General features: G+C 46.8%; 1 protein-coding gene across 10 annotated transcripts in view; it reads right to left on the minus strand.

The window, feature by feature from the left end:
- FBLN5 (fibulin 5) overlaps positions 1–20,800 on the minus strand; it is a 78,973-nt gene extending 58,173 nt beyond the window's left edge. For 2 of the 10 annotated variants that reach the window (XM_003832774.6, XM_034938024.3), the window contains exons 1-4: positions 19,946–20,786; positions 15,644–15,698; positions 13,305–13,356; positions 9,689–9,943 (exon numbers count right to left, since the gene is read on the minus strand). In XM_003832774.6, the coding sequence (XP_003832822.1) occupies positions 9,689–9,943; positions 13,305–13,356; positions 15,644–15,698; positions 19,946–19,962 (379 nt within the window). In that variant the 5' untranslated portion in view covers positions 19,963–20,786. Of the gene's footprint in view, positions 1–9,688; positions 9,944–11,072; positions 11,196–12,589; positions 12,691–13,304; positions 13,357–15,643; positions 15,699–19,443; positions 19,797–19,945 lie in introns of those variants that run through there. The other 8 variants (XM_055097954.1, XM_063596379.1, XM_063596376.1 and 5 more) reach the window with 8 other exon arrangements.
- Positions 20,801–22,644: the final 1,844 nt, after the last annotated feature.

Here is a 22,644-nt window from a genome sequence, read left to right on the forward strand (position 1 = left end):
CCTGGCATTCGAGGCTATTTGCAACCTGGCAGGTAACTTCAACCTCCTGCCCTCCAGGCAGTGCTCTCTGGAGACTTGGTAATGCAGCCACTTTTGCCAGACCAGAGCTGAATGGTCCTGCCATTAAAAAGTCCACACTTCATCCATCCTCTGCAACACCACTCGCTTTTCACACACAACTGGCTAATTCCAGAGTGGAGTAGAAATAAAAGTAACATGACCAGACCAAGGAACATAAGATGAGAGCCAAGAAAAACTTGTAGGTCATTGAAAAGACTGCCACGCTAGCCACTGGGGAAGTGACCTACTACACAAAGGCACCAAGGGCTGGGCATGGCCCACCAGTGGGACCCCACCCAGAACATGAGGCCAGTCAGTGCACTGAACCTCACCAGACCAGTGCCAATAACCAAAGCCATCTACCACTGAGGGTGGAAGGGACTTCCTCACAAGTGGAGACTTGGTAGGGTCCCGGCAGGTGTCAGCAGGCACGTGTGCTGTTGAAACACACGCAACAGAGAAGAGCTGCATCACCTAGGCAATCCAGGTGGGAAAGGGCTAACGCAAAAAATTATGTTTCCTAAAGATTGGGAAGATTTAGAATAGTAGAACATTCTTGAGTTGCAGGAAACCTGAGAAATCATCAGAACCAGGGAATTTAAACCTTTTTGTGTGTGCCTTGAACCTGTTTGGCAGACTGCTAAAGCCCATGTACTCCCTTCTCAGAATAATGCCTTAAATTGCATAAAATAAAACTCAGAGGATTACGAAAGAAAACAATTGTACTGAAATGTAGCTATCAAAATATTTAAAAAACAAATGTATGGCTGGGCATGACAGCTCACACCTGTAATCCCAGCACTTTGGGAGGCCAAGGAAGGAGGATCGCTTGAGCCCAGGAGTTAGAGACTAGCCTGGACAACATAGCAAGACCCTGTCTCTACAAAAGATACAAAAGTTAGCTGGGCATGGTGGCATGTACTGGTAGTCCCAGCTACTCGGGAGGCTGAGATGGGAGGGTCACTTATGCCTGGGAGGTTGAGGTTGCAGTGAGCAGAGATCATGCCACTGTAATCCATCCAGCTTGGATAACAGAGCAAGACCCTGTCTCAGGCCGGGCGCAGTGGCTCACACCTGTAATCCCAGCACTTTGGGAGGCCCAGGTGGGCAGATCATGAGATCAGGAGATCGAGACCATCCTAGCTAACACTGTGAAACCCTATCTCTACTAAAAATACAAAAAATTAGCCGGGCGCAGTGGCAGGCGCCTGTAGTCCCAGCTACTCTGGAGGCTGAGGCAGGAGAATGGCATGAACGTGGGAGGCAGAGTTTGCAGTGAGCCAAGATCGTGCCACTGTACTCCAGCCTGGGCGATAGAGTGAGACTCCATCTCAAAAAAAAAAAGACCTTGTCTCAAAACACACACACACACACACACACACACACACGACACACACACGTGTGATACAGTGATATAGATACTTGTTTATCAGTGCATTAAAAAAAAATTAGGCAGATCTAGTATCTTCTATGATTTTGAAGGTTTCAAAACATTTCAAAATACTTCCAAGTATTTCAAAATAACTGCCACAGCTGTAATGTGATATGTAAATATCTGATTCTCTTGTCAATACCATCCCAGGTACTGCTAATAGTCCTGTGGCCTGTTGCCTACAATGGACAGTAATGCTAAATCTCAATTCAAAGTTAGTGGGGAAAAATATGACGATAGATCCCTTGATTTATATCCACAGACCCCAGATTACGACCCGTAGTATAATACCATCCTTTCTTTTCACAGATAATAAAACTTAGGCCAGAGAGGCCAAGTGGCTTTCTAAATGTCACACAGCTAATAAGTAGCAAATCTGGGATCAAAATCCAGTTCTTACTAATGTCTCATCTCATCCCTTTACCACTACACCATGCTACCTCAATCTAGGCCTTAAAATCATTTCTTTCCAGTTTGTGTTTTGTTTTTAAATAAGTAACACATTCTTCTAACAAATTCAAACAATATACAAATTGCATGAAAAAAATAAACCTTCTACCTTTCTTTAAACACAGTTCTGTCGAAAAATAGACAGATGAACTAGGGCCTTGCTAATTAAAGGGTGTTCCCTGGACCAGCAGCGTGGCATCACCTGGGGGCTTATAAGAAAATGCAGACCCTTGGGGCCCACCCCAGACCTCTTGAGTCAGAACTGCATTTTCCCCAGGTGATTCATGGGCACAGTTACTTTTGGGAACAGCTGTCCTGGACAACTTCCTGGAGTCCTGTCTGTGTTTGTGTCTCCCTGGAAGCACAAGTTAACCCCAACTCCTACTGCTGAAAATTGGCAAGAATTCAACTTTCAACTCCCTAAATGACACACACTATTAAATCTAATTCCCAGAAGAAAGAATAAAAAATAATGGAATAACAGGACTAGGGGTTTGGAGCAGGAGAAGTCATCACGGAATGATGAGATTTGAGATAATGAAAACAATAATTACAGTAACTAACTTAGGAGCCCCTATGATAAGCCAGCCTCGATGTTAGACAATTTGCATGCATATCTCACTTAATTCTCCAAATTTCCTGTGGCGGTTGGTACTGTTATCCCTGTTTACAGGAGGAAAATCTGAGGTTTAGAGAAGTGAAGCCACTTGCCCATCATCCCAGCAATGATAGGGAAAGACTTGCAGCAAGGTGGGAAACCTGGGGAGGCCATGCCCATGAACAAGCTTGCTGGGGCCAATTCACAAAGACATCTGAGCGAACCCAGCTGCAGAACCCCCACCTCAGTGCGATCCCATTTCCTCTCTGGGCCTGCGTAGTCCCAATGCCCTCAGCAGCTAAAGAATCAGTTTCATGGTTTCACGCATTTTCCTCCAGATCTGTTTCACGCATTTTCCTTCTGGTCTCAGCCTGAGGACTGAGTTTCAAGTTACAGACCAAGCCAGAGGACTGTATAAAAACGAAGAAAAGTCTGTTGGAGTGAAGGCCGCCTTCTCCTCCCTAGTTTTTGCTAACCACAGTCCTGTCAGCATTAGGGGCTGAGGTTTCTACTTGCCCCGGCCTTTATGCCACATTTGTTCCCACTTCCCACTTTTCTGTCTCACAATTTAAATAATCCCAGGTTCTGCTGCCATTTCCAAGCAGATTCCGAGTGAAGCCACATCAGGCTTAGCTGGGGAAAGCCCTTCGAGGCCTGCAAGGTAAATGTGTACTAGGCTCGGTTTTAGGTCATTTTAAAGGTTTTGAAGAATTAGACGTTTGATGCATTTTCAGACTCTGTGAATCTTCCCCTGGGTTATCATCTCAAGACCCTAGCAGCCTTCTCCACAAATCTTTCCCAATTAACGTTTACTATGGGATACTCTGCGTAAACACTGGCAAGGTGTTTGCACATGTTATCTGTGAGACAGGCGTGGTTATATCCATTTTACAGATGAGGAAACCAACCCCCATCCTCACAGGTAGGAAGTGGCCAAACCAAGGTGAGACTCAAAGCCTGTCTGACTTCCCAGTTCCAGTCCCCTCCACCCCAGAAGGCTTCTTATCTCTGCCTTCTTTTTGTACCATCTCAGGAACTCATCAGAGGCCATCTTGAATTTCAGCTGCTTGTGCTTGTGTTGTGTTTAATCTCCCTTCCTTGTCCACAAGCTCTAGAGAGAGCTCCATGGCCATGCAAAACTCCACATCCCCCTCGGTGCCTAGGCCAGAGCCTGGCACCAACAAGGCACTCTGTACACATTGGTTGACTGAAGAAGTACTGGCTGGCTTTCAGGAAAAATAACTCAAGAGAAAGCCTCAGACCAACACCACCCACCTTCCAAAAGGATTCCATGTGTTGCTCTCTGCCTGTTCTCAGATCAATAACAATAACAAAAATCCCGGACTAGAAGAGAGAATCAAGATATTGCTTGTAATTTCACAAATGGCCGGAATTTCTGCAGTCCCCAGAGTAGCAGGGCTCTAGTAAAAGGCTGCTTTCTCAGCCGCAAAATATTTCACAAACATGAGTTACTGATGGAGTCCCTACATTTGCCACTGAGCCAGGCTGGTTAGCAAAGCTAGAACTTGGAATGTCCACCCAGACAGATGACAAGTTGAGCCCCCAAGGGAATGAGTTGACAGAGTTGAGTGGCGGCCACGTTCAGGGACCTGGTCTTAGAGGCAGCGTGCCATGAGAGGAAGGTTCCTGAATGGGAGTCCACATCTTGGGTGCCCCAGCCACTCGGCACCAGCTCACCCCACCCCCTGAGGCTTCAGCACCACACCATCCTCAGCCCCACACCGTCCTTCTCTGGGATGTCTATGTGGCCAGCTCAGAACTCTACGTATGTGTTTGATTTGGCCTCTGTCTGGGTCTTGATTGTGAGCTGTTGGGTGAGGCTCTCCTTCAGCAGCCCCTCCCTGCTTACCCGTTAACCATGTCTGTCTGGCTCTCCCTCCCCTGAGAATCTGGTCACCAGATCTCCCAAGGGTCCAGGATCTGGGTGACACACTCTAATGAGCCATGAGTCCCATCACTGTCATGCCAAGATGCCAGTTTTCTGAACAACACAAAACTTGCTTGGCTCGTGGACTATAATTCCTAGGTCACTGTTCACTGTGTCTGCAGAAATGTCCCAAGTGCACACCTAGGGGCCTGTGGACTCAAACCTAAGGCCAAACATTGTTCCAAAAGGACAGGGTCTAGTCACCTCCAAAGTGGAACCAAAAACAGAAAAATTGAGGAGGAAGCTCTGAGGGACTGGCCACCCAGGTGCTGAGCCCGGCCCCGCCCAGCCCATGGAAACGGCATGGCTTCATGAGGCACCAAGGGATGAGAGTACTTCCTTGAAAGTGAGTCCAAACCCTAGAAAAAGTAAACCGCCATGAAAGGGGATGCTCATTTGCCTCCCCAAGGCAGACTGTCTTACACTTTGAGAAGAAATCAGTGCATGAAGAGGGCAAAAGATCAAAGATGCTACCTGCAAAATAGCCTGCCCAAAAATTTAACCTGAATTGGATCAAGTCCCTAGATCTATTAGCAGCTTACAAGAAAATATAGGGGACGAAGGAATAAGATAACCCGCGCCCCGGCAAGAGTGCAATCAGCCACCTCCGAAACGTATGAAATTCTACAGAACAAGCAGCTCAGCCTCTTCAACAAATAAGTGGCCAGGGAAACAGTAAAGACTAAAAGACATTTAAGAGACTTGTCAACCAATGCAATTTGCAGAATTTGCATGGATCTGATTCCAACAAACCAACAGACAACAGGCTGCTGAGATGGCTTCGTATGCATGGCCCCTTTGGGGCTCGGCTTGTCATCCCTCTGGGTGGATATTCCAAGTTCTGGCTTTGCTAACCAACTTGGCTCAGTGGCAAATGTAGGGACTCCAATAACTAATGTTAGTGAAATGTTTTGTGGCTGAGAAAGCAGGATTTTGTTAGAGCCATGCTACTCCGGGGACTGCAGGGATTCTTCTGGCCATTTGTGATGAAATTGCAAGGCATTTATGAGACAATCAGAGAGATTTGAACACTACCTGGATATTTAATGACAAAAAGAGATTATTATTGACTTCTGTAGGTTTGATAATGGTATTGTGTTTTTTGGAAGTTTTTTTTATTTTAATTTTTTATTTTTTTGAGGCAGAGTCTCGCTCTGTCGCCCAGGCTGGAGTGTAGTGGCACGAGCTCGGCTCACTGCAACCTCCACCTCCTGAGTTCAAGCGATTCTCCTGCCTCAGCCTCCCGAGTAGCTGGGAAAACAGGTGCATACCACCACACCCAACTAATTTTTGTATTTTTAGTAGAGGCGGGGTTTCGTCATGTTGGCCAGGCTGGTCTCGAACTCCTGACCTCAGGTGATCCACCCAAAGTGCTGAGATTACAGGCATGAGCCACTGTGCCTGGCCTTAAATTTGTTTTTGTAAAGAATTTTGTAAAGAATTTCTTTATCTCTTAGAGATAATTCTGAAGTCTTTAAGAATGAAATTATATGATGTCTGGGATTTGCTTTAAATTAATGCACTGAGTAGAGTGTAAAGAAGAAAGGAGATTGTGCCCGTGCTGATAACTACAGAAGTTGGGTGATAAGTAGGTAGGTGCTTACTATGCTCTTTCTACTTTTGACTAGGTTCAAAATTTTACAGAACAAAAAGTTTCATTATGAAAAAAAAAGAGAGATAGCTGGGTGCCATGGCTCACACCTATAATCCCAGCATTGTGGGAGGCCGAGGCATGAGGATTGCTTGAGCCCAGGAATTTGAGACCAGCCTGGGCAACATGGCAAAACCCTGTCTCTACCAAAAAAATACAAAAATAAGCCAGGCATGGTGGCACATGCCTGTAGTCCCAGCTACTTGGGAGGCTGAAATGAGAGGATCACTTGAGCCCAGGAGGCAGAGGTTGCAGTGATCGAGGATCATGGTGGCACATGCCTGTAGTCCCAGCTACTTGGGAGGCTGAAATGGGAGGATCGCTTGAGCCGAGGAGGCAGAGGTTGCAGTGATTGTGCCACTGCACTACAGCCTGGGTAACAGCCAGACCCTGTCTCAGAAAACAAAAATAGCAAGAGAAGGACCTTGTTTTTAATCCTGACTTCAGCACTGACTCTGAGCACCCTTGAACAAATCTATACCTCACTGAGCCTGTTTTCTCATTCAAAGCCTGAATGGTTCAAATCATGACTCGGCCCCTCACTTGCTGTGTGACTTTGAACAGGTTTCTTAGCTTCTCTGCTTCGGTTTCCTCATGGGTACAATAGGAATGATAATAGTTTTACCTTGTAGGTGGTTATGAGGACCAAGCGCATTAATTATTGTAAAGGTCCTAGCACACAAGTACTATCCAAGTGTTTCATATTATTACCACTGCTGCTGTGGATGTTACTGTTGATCGCTATTCTTATTTTGATGAAGAGGACAAGACACCTTTGGAGATGTTTCCTCCTCTCCTAGAACACTAAAGTTTCAGAAATGTTTCCCAAGTCTCCCTGACTTACCCACTGCTCATGCAATGCCTCCTCCACAGGATCAGAGCTGTGCTCTGGAAAACACCCCCATTCTCCGGGCAGTGACACCTCCACACTCACCTCCTTGTCTCTTCTCAATGATCCCCCCATCTGGTTTCCTTCCCTCCCACCTTCCGCCATGGTGCCTTGCTTCCCTTCCACCTGCTCCCAGGTCCACCTCTCTTCCATCCCAGTTCTTGGAAGGAGCGGTAGGTAGAAAGAGCCTCCCTTTCCCATCCCTTCTCTTACTTCCCCCCACCCCCACAATGCCAGCTCTTTACAATACGCAGAGGGACCTCAGCGAGGGCCATGTGAAAGCCCTGTGTAAAACCAGGAAACCATGGGGTGGGGTGAAGGGAAGTTAGAAAGAACTCAGGACTTATGAATGCATAATGCTGAACTTTTTGGAAATGGATGGGCCTGGTGCCAGTCCTCACTAGGGCTCCTAGATTGTATTCTCCTTACAAAAGGGCCATTATGAAAGTTCCGCATCTCCCGTGTGACAGGTTCAGAGCCATAAATGGCATGATGTCAGAGGCACCAGGGGAGGAATAGGTTTCCCAGCCATGTCCTCATTGTCAAGGGCACTGGGACCCTGGAAAGAGGTTTAGGGGAAGGAGGGAGACACTTTGGAGAAAGCCACAGCAGTTCCCAGCTGTTCTGCAAAGGAGGCCGCTGAGCTTGCCTGAGGCATCAGCTAGAGCTGTCTACACCACGACCACCCAAGGCCCCCTGCCAAAACCGCAGAGTGCCTCGAAAGAATCATTACACCCTCTTCCTCACCTCAAGACACATAAGGGCTGATCACTTGGCTTATCCAGCCCCCACGTGACATCCTGGAAGAGCAGCACCTCCCACCTCTATCTCTGCATTTTCTTTTGGGATCATTTCTTTTCTACCAGATAGGAGAGGTCATTTCCTATAGTTAGGAGATTGTAGACAGGGGAGAAGTTAGGGGAGCTGGACTGGCATCCTACCTCTGTAATTACCTAACTGGTTGGAGTCCACACTCTCCTTTCTACAAAATGAAGAAGTTGAAGTTAAAGATTGGTAAAAAAAAGTCCCTTCCAGTTACAAAGGTCTTTCCTCCTGATGCTGGTTATAAGGAAGCATGTTACCATCTTCTCCACCAAAGTTGGCTTGACCGGACCCTGCGCTCATTCCCTTTGCACAGTCATCTACGTTTAAGGTAAACATTAACCAGCTCTGTCTTTCTCACTCTTTCTCTCTCCCCACGCCAACACACACAGAGACCACACGCCTTGAGACCAGCGAAAATGCAGAAGTTTGGGTTCAAGCATACCCAGTGTTCCCTCATAGCTCTGAAGACACTTGTCTGCAATTATTGTATTCAAATGAGAATGCACACTCCTTCATATAAGCATATAGAAGACACCTTAAATTAACCAACACAGCTTCCCTAATAGTGGGTTACAGCTCAACACTCCAGAGCCCTGAAATGGGACAACAAAATCTTGGGACAAACAAAAATGGGAAAAACAAAAAACAAAATGGGACAAACAAAAATCTTGCTAGACCAATGGTCTCCCAAACTTTTGGGGTAGAGGAAAAAAATAATAAAACTTCAATTCATATATATTTTTTCTTAAGAGACAAGGTGTCACCATGTTGCCCAGGCTGGAATGCAGTGACTATTCACAGGCGCCATCACAGCGCACCATAGCCTCGAACCCCTGGGCTCAAGTGATCTCCCCCTTCACCCTACTGAGTTGCTGAGACTACAGGCACGTGCCACCACTCCCAGTTTCATATTTATTTTTATCTCATCCTTTTAAATTTCATATTTCTTATGTGAAGTTTATATTCTGCAATCCATATTAGTAAGACAGGGTATGTATATAATTTATAAATATCCATATAATGGGGATCCAGGCTCAAAAAGATTTTGCAGATGGGATGCACGATCAAAAAGTTTAGAGCTTTCACTCTATACACCATCTTCCAGAGCTGGAGACAGTTACAAGATTTTGGTCTGACCACAGCTAAAGGGACCAGGGAGGATCCTAGGTAACTCTCCTCCAAGGCTACGCTGGCCAACAGAACCTAAAGCTCTCTAGGGCACTGGTCACACCCCTTGCCAATTCCTTTGTGCCTGCTTCTTCCCGGAGGTGCATTCTTGCTATGAGTTCCTATCAGTGAGGCTCCTTTTGGTCAAAAGCACATTAGTTCCAACCCAAGTAACCTAATTTTCTTTCCAGAACAGCTGGCCGTGCCCTTCAAGGCTTCTTGTATCGCAGAAGCACATGTTCCAATCAAGGGTGCGGGGGCTGAGGACAGAGCTTTGGCCCTTTCTAGATCTTCCTCTGAGATTTACTTACTGTAATAAGTCTGACCAGATGTATTGGTTATTTGAGAAAATATTACTTTGGTCTTTAAGTATATAGATGAGTTATAGATAGATAGATACAGATAGGTAGGTAGATAGATGAAAGTAAAATAAAGAAAAAAATTGGTTTTCTGGAGAACTGTGAACAAAACAGCAAAATAACCTCCCTAGTTGGGCAGGAACCCAGAGATACAGGCTGCTAAGAGTGAAATAAGTATGCAGAGAGTAAGTCATTGTTTCACTGGTGCATTGAATGGCAACTAACAACCCATTTGTGGTGAGCATGCCAGATACAGACGATGTCTTCACCAAAGCACAGCGGAGAGGAACAAAAGGCCGGGCTACTCACCCACACATTGGTTGCTTTCATCCATCTGGTATCCAAAGCGGCATATAAGAGGCCTGGAGATCGTGGGATAGTTTGGAGCTGAGAGTGGTGGGGCAGCTGCTGGGTACGGACCTGAGTAGGGGGTCGAGTAGGGGTTCGAGTAGGGCCCTCGATACACAGGGTTTGTTCGGGGAATGCATAAATACCCGCCATTTTGGTTAACACACATCATGTCTCCTCGGCAGGCCTCGGGGATGGTTCGGCATTCATCAATATCTGGAAGGCACAGAAAGGGCGAGCATTAGTGGCACCCCAACTGCGTTGTGTCCGGTGCATATTTAAGCAGAACTTGGTACCAGGCGTGGAGGAAGCACTCCCAAACACCTAGGGCGGTCCCAACTCATCGCGGTAAGGTACCCCTAAATGTTGGCTGAAGTGAATCAAAGTAACCAGTGTCACTCAAACATCAGCCTTTCAAATACCAGCATCATGATTTTGACCATATCTACAAAAAGCTTGCTATAGTTTGAATGTCCCTCCAAAACTCATATTGAAACTTAATCCCCAGTGTTGCAATATTGAGTGGTGGGGCCCTTAAGAGGTGATTGGATCCTGAGGGCTGTACTCTCATGAATGGATTAATCTACTCATAGATTAATGGGTTAATGGGTTATCTTGGAAATGAAACTGGTGGCTTTCTAAGAAGAGGAAGAGAGACCTCAGCTAGCAGCCCAGGCCCCTCACCGTGTGATGCCTTGCGTACTTCAGAACTCTGCAGAGAGCCCCCACCAGCAAGAAGGCCCTCACCAGATGGAGATCCTCAACCTTGGACTTCTCAGCTTCCACAATTGTAAGAAATAAATTCCTCTTCTTTATAAATTACCCAGTTTTAGGTATTTAGGTATAAGCAACAGAGAACGGACTAAAACAAACCTGTACTATCATTTGCACATACTCTTTCTTTAAATAAGCCCATATTTGAAGCCCAAATAAATGTATTTTTAAAATCTTACATGACTACAGCAAGTGAAAACTAGCATAAGTAGAAGGTAACAGTAAAAATAAATACACACTATTAAAATAAAGAGTGTTTATCTGCAGCTGTACCATCTAATACATCAGGGATCCTCGTGTGCACATACTGTACTCTGAAAATACTGGGATGGGCCTAACAATTGTCTCCACTTCTACTTCAAGTAACAGTGGTCAGTCGAGAAAGAGTCTCTTGCATCAGGAAAAGACAAGGCTTAGGCTGGGCACAGTGGCTCATGCCTGTAATCCCAGCACTTTGGGAGGCTGAGGCAGGTGGATCACCTGAGGTCAGGAGTTCAAGACCAGCCTCCCAACATGGGGAAATCCCATCTCTACTAAATACCAAAAATTAGATGGGTGTGGTGGCGCATGCTTGTAATTCCAGCTACTTGGGAGGTTGAGGCAGAAGAATCGCTTGAACCCGGGAGGCAGAGGTTGCAGTGAGCTGAGATTGCGCCATTGCACTCCAGCCTGGGCGACATGAGGGAAACTCTGTCTCAAAACAAAAACAAATACAAAAAAAAGAAAAAAGAAAAAAAGAAAAGGCTTGACTGAGAGCTAGTTGCCTGTTAAGAAAGCAGAGCTTTGCTTTCAAGTCAGCTCTGTGCCAGCCAACAATTTCCAGCCAGGCTGGGCTCTGCTTGTTATGTCTGAAAGGGGAGAGGTGGACTCTCTAGAAAATCAGCCTTGCTAGGGTACAGACAGGGGAGGCCTGAACTGTGGCTCCAGCGAGCAGTAGACATGATCCCGTATACTGAGCCATGTCAGCAGCCTTGGAGTCTGCTCTGTGCGGGGCTAGAGACTGGAGACCACATGCCTGCACCCAACAACTCACCCCCAGCATCTCATCTGAGAAACTCACACCCAATCCTACCAGAGGTAAAAGCAATGGCAAGGTGCAGAATGCAACAGCCTGTTCTCCAGCTTGAAGCCTGAAGCCATCGCTGAAATGGGGGGCCAGAAAAGAAGGCCACTGCTCTACTCTTGATTCCTCATCAAATCTTCAAATCAAAACGCCTTATTTTAAAATCAAAACGTAAGCCCAGATTTCCCAGGACAGGGTTTTATTCCTCACTGTTCATCGGTTTTTCAAACCATCTATCTCCCCTCTGGAGCATGGTGACGTTAGCTCGGAGAAGACAAATGATTTTGCTTAAATTAAATATAATTTAAAAGCTAAATACTTCCCCTAAGATGGGGCAAGTAGGGCTGTCTTCTTCCGTTCATATGCCCTATGCTCTGTCAACAACAAACTATTCCATGCTCTGAGTGTCCTTTCCACACCTGGTCCTTGTTAATGCTGTTCCTTCTACCTGGAATGGCATTTCTTAGGATCCTGTTCATCTTTCAATACCCAATTCAAATGTGACCTCCATTAATTTTTTTTTTTTTTTTTTTGAGACAGAGTCTCTCTCTGTTGCCCAGGCTGGAGTACAGTGGTGCGATCTCAGCTCATTGCAACCTCTGCCTCCCAGGTTCAAACCATTCTCCTGCCTCAGCCTCCTGAGTAGCTGGGGCTACAAGCACGTGCCACTACACCTGGCTAATTTTTTTGTATTTTTAGTAGAGACAGGGTTTCACCATGTTGGTCAGGCTGGTCTCGCACTCCTGCCCTCAGGTGATGCACTCGCCTCGGCCTCCCAAAGTGCTGGGATTACAGGCATGAGCCGCCGCACCCGGCCCCATCGATGCTTTATTGACCCTGGACATAAGGTATTACTTTCTCCTCTTCTTTTGCAGAGTCCATTCCAAAAGATGGCATGCTAAGAGAATGACCCCCACAAACACTCCAAAATCTCTTCCTAGTCCTCAGAACCTGTGAATAGGTTGGGTTACATGGCAAAGGGGAATTAAGGTAGCAGCTGGAATTAAGTTTACTAAGCAGCTGACCTTGAGATGGGGAGGTTATCCTGGATTTTCTGGGTGGGCCCGATATATTCACAGGAGTTCTTAAAAGTAGAAGAAGAAGAGGCTGATTGGTCAGAGAGATGCTACAACAGAAAAAGAAGAGATTCAAAGTGAGAAACGCTTGACTCGCTGTGTTGGCTTTGAGGATGGAGGGAGGAGCCACCAGCCAAAGAAAGCAGGAGGCTTCTAAAAGGTAGGAATTGCCCTCCACTGACAGTCAGCAAGGAAACAGAACCTCAGTCCTACAACCACAAGAAACTCAATTCTGCCAACAACCAGAAGGGAATAAAAGTCTCCCTTAGAGCCTCCAGAAGAGCACACAGCCCTACTGACACCTTAATTCTATTCTGGTGGAGACTCAAGTCAAACTTCTGACCTACTGAACTGTAAAATCATACATTGGTGTTGTTTAAGCCACTAAGTTGGTGGTAATTTGTTACGGCAGCCCTAGGAAACACCAATCCAATAGAAACCTTCAAGAGAACAGAGATCAATTCTTTCACCCCTCTCAGTGCTTAGCTCAAGGCCAGGCACAAAGAAGGTGATCAATAAAAGGGCACCACTGACTTCAGTCATTCCATGTCACTGTATTCTCCCATGGGCATGGCTAATCATTGAACAACAGAGAAAGAAATAAATAGCACTGCAACTGGGCTGAATGCCTCCACCCCAGTGAAGGATCCACAGTGGCTCATACCTAAACACTGTCCTGACTGGCGATCCAGGTCAAAGCCATTCGTGCACTGTGCCTGCAGGGAAGGAGAGAGGAGAAACAGGCAAGGTCATTTCACACCATAAAAGTCTTATTGCTGCAACACAGAAAGTTGGGGAAATGGAGCAAAAAAGAAAGGCCTCCAAAATACCAATACCTGTGTTATAACCCCTATTTGTTCTTCTAAAATTTTTCCTTGTAATTATTTTATACTTAGAACTACTTTCTAAACTCCCCACACCAGGCCAGGCGCAGTGGCTCATGCATGTAATCCCAGCACTTTGGGAGGCTGAGGAGGAAGGATTTCTTGAGCGCAGGATTTTGAGACCGCCCTCAAGACCCCATCTCTGTGTTTTTAGAAAAACTTTATTAAAAAAAACTCCCTGTACCATTGCTTCATAGCTCCCATTTTTAGCAGACAGTTTTCAGGTTTTTTAATGCTGTAGTTATGAAGAGCAAGAGGAATCATATCTGCTGAGCCTAATGTGGCATGCTCCCTTTCATCCCCTTTCTGGAAATGAGTAAGACTGCTTTTAAGGGCAATGACTCTTTCTTTAGGTGCTACCTCGCCTTCAGAGTGTCGAATATGAGTTATTTGCCCCCATGAAATCCTCTACCTGATTTTGATGTCTGTACGTAAATAAAAGCTACACAGAGATGTGGTCAGTTTTCTAAGAAAAGTTGAATTGAGTAAATTTCTCCACTTCAACCTCAGCAAGATGACGACATAAAGATGCTTCCAGAAAGAGATAGATCTCAACAATTCCAGAGGGTTGTAGCTTTTACATACAACTTGAGCTACAAGTTTATGTACTTAAAAAAAAAATGTGTTGGGTGGACTCTTCAGGAAGACCCCAGGGCCTGACATTTTCTAGGAGCTCCCATCCCTGGCCTTTTCTACAGCTTCGGAGGTTGGGCTTCGCTGAGCTGTTGGTTGATTTGCGGAGATGATGTATATGGCCTGCACTCCCAGGAGAGGGTTCAGGGGTCCCAGGGAGTTGGGGCAAAGGAAGTGGAACAGACGAGCCAGGAAGCTGTGCCGGGAAGCTGGGAGGCCAGGAGACCCAGGTTCCAGCTCTGGTTGTCAAGGACTGGCATAGGTTCAAGTCTGCTGGACCAGGGCATGGCTTCAAATTCTCACTGTAGCCCCTACTCTCTGCGTAACTGTTCTATGCCTCAGTTTCCCCATCTGTAAAATGGGGGGGTATGTACGTAGTTCAAAATGGTGGTAAGGACGATGTATGTTAATCTATATAAAGTGCCTAAAGTGCAGTAAACACGACCCTGAACCTCTGCCCTTGGGGCCTACCTGTCTTCATGTGTACACCATGAGGCTGCCTTAGAAAACCGCAAGGTCTAAAATTCTTTGTTACTCCTCCCAAGATCCTTCCCATTGCCAGTGGCCTGAATATGCTTCAAAATTCTTAATATGAAGAGAGAAAATGCTCCCCTACCTGCCTGCAGCCCTCAGCCTGCTCAGAGATAGGGCTTCTCTCATTTCTTTCCTGAGCCAGAGACACAGAGAGGCCACTCGGAGTTTTCAGGAGGGATCTGCCCACATTTCAGGGCTGACACACAGGAGTCCATCTCTCCTGTTGCTTAAAATAAAGTCCAGGATGCTACAAGCTTCTTCCAGAACCCCTAAGGCCCTGAGCCTGGCCTCACCCACCCCCTTCTTACTCCTCTGAGGGGTTTCAGCCCAGGGATGGGCCCTCCTAGGTTTGGAGCTGAATTATGCAACACTACATGCTGGGATGTTTGGGTAACACCCACTTCCTCTCCCACCTCCTCCAGGAGGGGTGTGTCTGTGGCAACACATGCAGACCCGTGGGGGTCCTCAGGTGCCATTGCCCAGAAACACTACAGCATATTTTACTTTCCAACACTGAAGGTAGGTTGAGGCCTGCTGTGAGGGGCACAAATGAGGCCATGTGATCTGATTAAAAATGCATGCTGGGCTTAATACCTAGTGATGAGTTGATAGGTGCAGCAAACCACCATGGCCCACATTTACCTACGTAACAAACCTGCACATCCTGCACATGTACCCTAGAACTTATAATAAAATAGAAAAGAGTCTTGGACTGGGAGTCAGGAAACTGAGTACCAGCCCCAGCCTTGTCACTTACAAGTCATGTCACCTGGGCCAAGTCTCACTTTCTCTGAGCTTCCACTGTTAACCTCTGAGAATGAAGAGCTCAGATGAGGTCAACTGTAAAGCCACTCCCACCCCCACAAACCTAGGGTTCCGTAGCGCAAGGCTGGACTCCCTCACCCCGGATTTTAATACGCTTGTAGATATTTTTTAAAAATAAAAATCTTACCTGTGCATTCCCAGGGCTTGGAAGACAGAGAGCCAGAATGGTAACAGTGAGTATCCTGTGGAGGTGAAAAGTCAAATATAAACGCCCAAGACAGATTCAGGTCTAGGGGAGTGTGGGTCGCATGCGGCCCGTGACGTGTAACGGTGATATCACCTTGGGCTTGTATGGGGTGGGGTGTGCTCCAGGGAGGTCATGGTGGTTCCAGACACCGCGACCACCCAAGCAGAACCACACCTCTTCTACTTGCCTCCTGCGTTGGGATCATGTGTTAGATCACACTTTTTAATAAAGGGTTTGGCTGCTTCAAAAAAAAAAAGCTAAGGTCAGGTGCGGTGGCTTACGCTTGTAATCCCAGCACTTTGAGAGGCTGAGGCAAGAGGATTGCTTGAACCCAGGAGTTTGAGACAAGCCTGGGCAACATGGTGAAACCCCATTTCTACAAAATTAAAAAAAAAAAATTAACTGGGCATGATAGCACGCACCTAAAGTCCCAGCTACTCGGGAGGCTGAGGTGGGATCACCTGAGCCCAGGGGGTTTGAGGCTGCAGTGAGCTGAGATCATACCACTGCACTCCAGCCTGGGTGACAGAGCGAGACCTTGTCCTCCCCCCACCCCCCAAAAAAGCTAAAACCTCCCACTATGGTATTAACCAGTTCCTTGGTCTTTATTCTTTATGTGAGATGTGCTTGACTTTTGAACATCTTTATGCTGACATGATTACAGAGTGAATAAGCCATCATCATGCCCCCAAACAGTGAAAGGAAAAGAAAGTGACAACATGAGGCACTTTGAGTGGCACCAAAGAAAGGTGTCACAGGAAGTCACTGAACCAGAGCATTGAGTCCACATGCATGAAAATCCCCCGTCAGTGGATGGGTTGGGGTGGCCCTGTCCCCTGAAGAGTGTGGCCTGCGGGAACTGCTGCCAGCAGGTCCTGATGGAGGAAAGGACTCGGGGAACCTGCACAGCCCAGGGAAAATGAAACCCGTGGGAAAACAGGAGGAGGAGTCACGCACCCTGGGCTCAGTTCTGCCACACACAAGACAGTGATGCTCTGGGAGTCTGCAACTCTGCCCTTCGCCACGCACAGGCTTTAATCCAGTAAGATTGTGGCCAGCAAGATTGCTTTAAAAATACAAAAGCGGCCAGGTGCGGTGGCTCATGCCTGTAATCCCAGCACTTTGGGAGGCCGAGGCAGGAAGATCACCTGAGGTCAGGAGTTCGGGACCAGCCTGGCCAACATGGTGAAACCCTGTCTCTCTACTAAAAATACAAAAATTTGCCAGGCATGGTGGCACACGCTCTGAGACAAAGCGAGACTCTGTCTCAAAAAATAAAAACAAAATAAAAATACAAAATCTCTACTACTTCACACTCCTGAGGCTATTAAAAAATGGAAAAGAGCAAGCGTTAGGGAGGATGTGGAGAAGGTGAAACTCCTGTGCACTGTTGGTGTAAATATGGTGCAGTCTCTATGGAAAACAGTATGATGACTCCCAAAACACTAAACATAGAATTTCCATGTGATCCAGCCATTCTACTTCTAGGTATATACCCTCAAAAAATTAAAAGCAAGGACTTGAAACAGGTATTTGTAAACCTGTGTTCATAGCAGCATTATTCACAATAGCCTAAAGGGGGACGCAGTCCTTCGATGGATAAATGGATAAACAAAATGCAGTCTGTACACACAAGGGAATAGTATTCAGTCTTAAAAAGGAAGGAAATTCTGACACATGCTACAATATGAATGAACCCTGAGTGTATTATATTAAGTGAAAAAAGCCACTCACAAAAAAGACAAAGTCTGCATGGGTCCATTTATATGAGGCACCTAGTGTAGTCGAAATTACAGAGACAAAAAGTGGAATGGTGGTAACCAGGGGCTAGTGGGAGGGGAAGATGGGGAATTGTTTAATAGGTACAGAGATTCAGTCATGCAAGGTGAAAAGAGTTCTGGAGATTGCACAGCAATCTGAATGCAGTTAACACTACTGAACTAGACTCTTCAAAATGGTTATGGTAGAAAAAAAGACAAAATCAGGCTGGGCATGGTGGCTCCCACCTCTAATCCCAGCACTTTGGGAGGCCGAGGTGGGTGGATCACCCGAGGTCAGGAGTTTGAGACCAGCCTGGGCAACATGGTGAAATCCTGTCTCTACTAAAAATACAAAAATTATCCGACTGTGGTGGCAGGCGCCTGTAGTCCCAGCTACTCGGGAGGCCAAGGCAGACGAATCACTTGAACCCAGGAGGCAGAGGTTGCAGTGAGCCGAGATTGCGCCACTGCATTCCAGCCTGGGAGACGGCGAGACTCCGTCTCAAAAAAAAAAAAAAATCTAAACAAAAGCAGAGCATTATCTAGTACTATTATTCAGTTCAACAGCAGTTTATCCAAGCAACTGCTGCTTGTGGGTGTGGATGCCAGATGGAGGAGCTACAGAACTGTGAAACAACCACTACCCTTGAGAACCAGTTGGGGAGCCACGACAATGTCCATACACCTTGGCAAGGGCATGGAAAGAAATACCTATCGGGTGCCATAACAACCAGGCTGTGGGTAGCAACAAGACTTCCTGGAGAAGGTGATCTTGAAGGCTTCTTCAACAGAGCAGTGAACCTGGGGACATGGCTGAATTCTGTGGCCCGTTACTACAAACGTGCACCGCAACAATATAATCCCTCCCTTTCAGGACACATGGCCCATCTGCATCAGCAACCCTGGGTATTAGAGGACCTGGAGTTAAGCTGACATCCAGAGGGAATAGGGCCCTGATACAATCTTAGGAGATGCGAGGCCATTTCCTTTATCGAGTCCCCAATCCAAAAAATAAGGACGCTGAGAGTCCATAAGTTTTCATCTAAGTGCCTGGGTGAGCCAGATTCTAGAACGCTGGAGACAGCTCTGACCTTATAAAGTGCAGAGCCAAATCCCAGGGCTTTTTGATATTTGCCATGGCCAGATTTATATCTGGAAGGAATGAAAGAACAATAACAAATGTATTTTGCAGTCTGTGTATTATGAATTTCAATGTTTTCCTGTTTCTTCACATGAAGTTTCCTTTCAGTTGGTTATAAAACCCCGTCTCGTTTATGTTGGAGACAGAACAGGCTGACTGCAACACAGTGGACTTCAAGAGCTAGTGGAAAAGGCATGCTAACCCCATCTTTCCCCTTACTCCCCGCAGCCCCATTCCCTTTGGCTAGAGACAGCCCCGGGACAGGTCTTGCCTCAAGCCCAGCCTCTTGGAAGAGCCACAGCTGAGTCCTGGGGGCCAAACAGGTTCCAGGCTAATAGGATTTTCCTAAAATGAAAGAATACCCAAGCACTACTGCCTCACAGCATCACGAATAGCTGCACCTTGTGATTTAAAAAAAAAACCCTGGAAACTCCAAAAATGAACTAACTATAAGAATAGCTGGGGGGAGGCAGGTTGGTGCTCATAACCGGTCCTGGGAACTTTCTAAAGCAGGTGGGTTCGCCGGTGTTGTGCCTCAGCCTGAAACACAAGGAAAGCCGGAGAGACCAACCAAATACCAGGAGTGCCTGTCAGAGAAGTGCTGGTCCCCAATCCAGGATGACATTGTTACAGCTTAGTTTTCAGCACACACACACACACACACACACACCCCACAGACACATACATACGCACACAAGGTTAATTTGTTCAAAGCAGTATGTTTTCAAGAGCTCGCTGAATAAAGACTGTGGGTGTCATTTAGGTAAAGGTCTCCAAGACTTAAGGATTACTTAACTGTAATTGCAATTTCCTTAAAGAATAGCAAAACATTTGCTTACATGTATCTCTGTCTGCAGTTCCCACTTCTCATTGGCTTGAAACTTCTGTGAGAATCCCACACAAACATAGAGCAAATCCAGCCCCGCGATGTTCAGCTAGCCTGTCTGCTTGTCTATCAGCCGATGCGGCGCAGTAATTGCTAGTGAACTAGTAATTGGCCTCCCGAAATTTAAAAAATACATACAAAAATCCCTTAAAACGACAAAGTTGCTGCCCTTTCCAGAAAAGAAAGAGGAATGAAGCGCTGAGAATTTCGCAGCCCTCTCTGATGCTGACTTTTGAAACTGTATTAGAAAATACCCACTCCCAAAAGAACGCTTCAAGATGGAAATTACAGAGGCGCAGCTTTTTATAATTAACAATATCATTGCATCACTAGCTCATGCCTTTTCCAATATCCTGACACCGCCTGAATCGCAGCCATAACCATTTTCCACCCATCGGATTTTTAGCAAGGCTTCCAGACCCTGGAGAAAGAAAAGTCCAGCGCCGAGAACCCACCTTTTTATTCCTGGCATGTCCAAGACGCGCGAGGAGGAGATGCGAAGGCGAGAAGAAAGCTCGCGGGCGGGACCCCCGGAGGAGCTCGGGCACGTCGGCCTCCTCTGGGCCCTCGGGGCTCGCGGGTGTTTTATTCCAGAGGGGCCGAGCGAGTCGTGGAGAGGACACGGGGAGAGCGCCGGGGTCCTCCCAGCCACTGCAGAGCCCTCAGCGCAAGCACCTGGTTTTGCTTAGCCCTCTTCAGTAATTCAGCATTAAACCAATTGGAGGAGGAATGTTAAAAATGAACACTTCATTTTCTAAGTATGTTAAACAATGCAAATGGGGCCTCAGTCTGGACACAGCTGGTTCAGATTACAGCGCTCACCAACTGGCTAGACTCCTCACAACAATCTTGGGGCGTCTGCCAGGGCCCAGTGCTCGGCGCTGGGAGGAGAGCCCTTCCCCGGCCGCGCTCGGCTGCGAGCGCCCGGGCAGAAAGCGAGGGGCGGGCGCGCGCAGGGGCGCGGGGGGCTGGGAGGGCCCGGGCCCCTTGACCTTCCCACCCAGGGGCGGGGCGGGGCTGGCAGCGCGGCCCGGCAGGGAGGGGCGTGCACGCCCGCGCTGCGTGGCACGGGGACCCGCGGGAACGTTGTCGCCTCCGGAAGGAAAGGGACTTGAACTCACGACCCACGCAGCTCCAGGGACTAGAAACTCACGATCGATTGGGAAACCAGAACCTACGAAGCAGAGGCTTGGGGCGAGCGACGGGAGAGACGCGATCTTCCCGAAGAAGGGGTGGGGAGCAGCGGGGTGGGGGGGAGGAGGATGGAATCCCGCTGGTGCGAATTCCAGACTTCAGCTTGTGCAATGCAAGTCTTAGGACGCTTTTCTCTCCCCGCCCTCATTCCCCGATTCTCCCTGGCATTTTCTCGCTTTCCTGGAAAAGTGTCCCCTGGCTCGAAAGTGATTTTAACAAGTTAAACGGTGATTTGAAGAAGGGACAGTCTGGAAAAGCAGAATGGTGGAGACAGCACATAAGACATGCTAAGTCCTTTGCATTCATTCTAGTGGAGGCTTCAACCTGTTTCTTTTTCCTGTTTGTTTGTTTGTTTTTAAGCCATTGGAGTACTTTTGTCAATGAAATCTTACAGAAGGCACTCACTCTATAAAACGCCCGTGGATGGACTGTGGCCTATCCCATCTGCTTCCACCTGCATCTTCCTACCTGCGGCCGAAAAGCCCTGATCCAGGTCCCCTGTCCTCACCACCACTCTAAGCAGTAGGAATGATCATCTCCATGTTATTAGAGGTGAAGATAAGAGAGGTTAGGTAACCTCCCCATAGTCACGCAGCTATTCATTGGTACAGCTGAGCCTCTGGAGTCTACATATTTAGCCTTCCCTAAGGCATTTTTGGGGGTAAGTAAATGGAATTCTACCCAAAGGAGAATAACAGAATGTGGATAGTTGTTGAAGCTGTGTCCATTATACTAGTCTAATCTATTTACTTTGCATGTGTTTGAAATTTCCTGTAAAACACTTTTTAAAATACCTTCTGTTTATAAGGTTGTTCATCCCCCCATTGTTTGTAAAAGCAAAAGATTATAAACACCTTTAAGGTCGATCAGCAAGGCACCAATAGGGTTAAATAAAGTAAGGGGCTTCCAAAGGGACTATTGTGCAACCAATTAAAACCTAGACACTTAAGAGTCCACATTGGACGACTCCATTTATATAAAATTCAAAGTCAGATAGTGACTGGGAGGCGGCCCAGCCCCTTCTGGGTGCTGGTAATAATCTAATGATCGATCTGGATGCTGGCTATGTAGGGGTGTGTACATTTAATATTTGTGAAGTCTTATGTATATCTTATTTTGAAAAAAAGACTGAAACAGCTCCGTATGCACTGCTATTGAAGGGTTTCCAATATATTTTGTGGGTCAAAACAGAATATTGGTAATTTCACATAGATTGATCTAATATAGTAATAAATGTAAAAAGTAAGCTGCAGAACTGTGTGTAAAGCATGCCATCATTTGTGGGGAAAAAAATAAATACATAAGTTCTTGCTTGTACACGCACAGAAAAGACATCGCCTGAAGGATGCACGAGAAACCATGAGTATTATTGGTCTTAGCTCAGGCTGCTATAACAGAATACCATAGACTGGGTGGTTTATGCAATAACATTTATCTCTCCCAGTTCTGGAGGCTGGAAGTCTAAGATCAGGGTGTGGGCATAGCCAGGTTCTCATGAGGGTCCTCTCCTGGTTGCAGATGACTGTCTTCTCGCTATGTCCTCACATGATGGAGAGAGGGAGACTAGGGTTCCTTTTTTTGAGATGGAGTCTCACTCTCTCGCCCAGGCTGGAGTATGGTGGCGTAATCTCGGCTCACGGCAACTTCTACCTCCCAAGTTCAGGCAATTCTCCTGCTTCAGCCTCCCAAGTAGCTGGGATTATAGGCACGCACCACCGTGCCTGGCTAATTTTTGTATTTTTAGTAGAGATGGGGTTTTGCCATGTTGGCCAGGCTGGTCTTGAACTCCTGGGCTCAAGCAATCCATGGGCCTCGGCCTCCCAAAATGCTGAGATTACAGGCTTGAGCCACCGCACCTGGCCAGAGACTGGGATTCCTTTTATAAGGGCACTGGTCCCATTCGTGAGAGCTTCACCCTCATGATCTAATCACCTGCTGAAGGCCTCATCTCCTAGAGCCA

The sequence above is a fragment of the Pan paniscus genome, chromosome 15 (assembly GCF_029289425.2).
Source record: "Pan paniscus chromosome 15, NHGRI_mPanPan1-v2.0_pri, whole genome shotgun sequence".
NCBI lineage: Eukaryota > Metazoa > Chordata > Mammalia > Primates > Hominidae > Pan > Pan paniscus.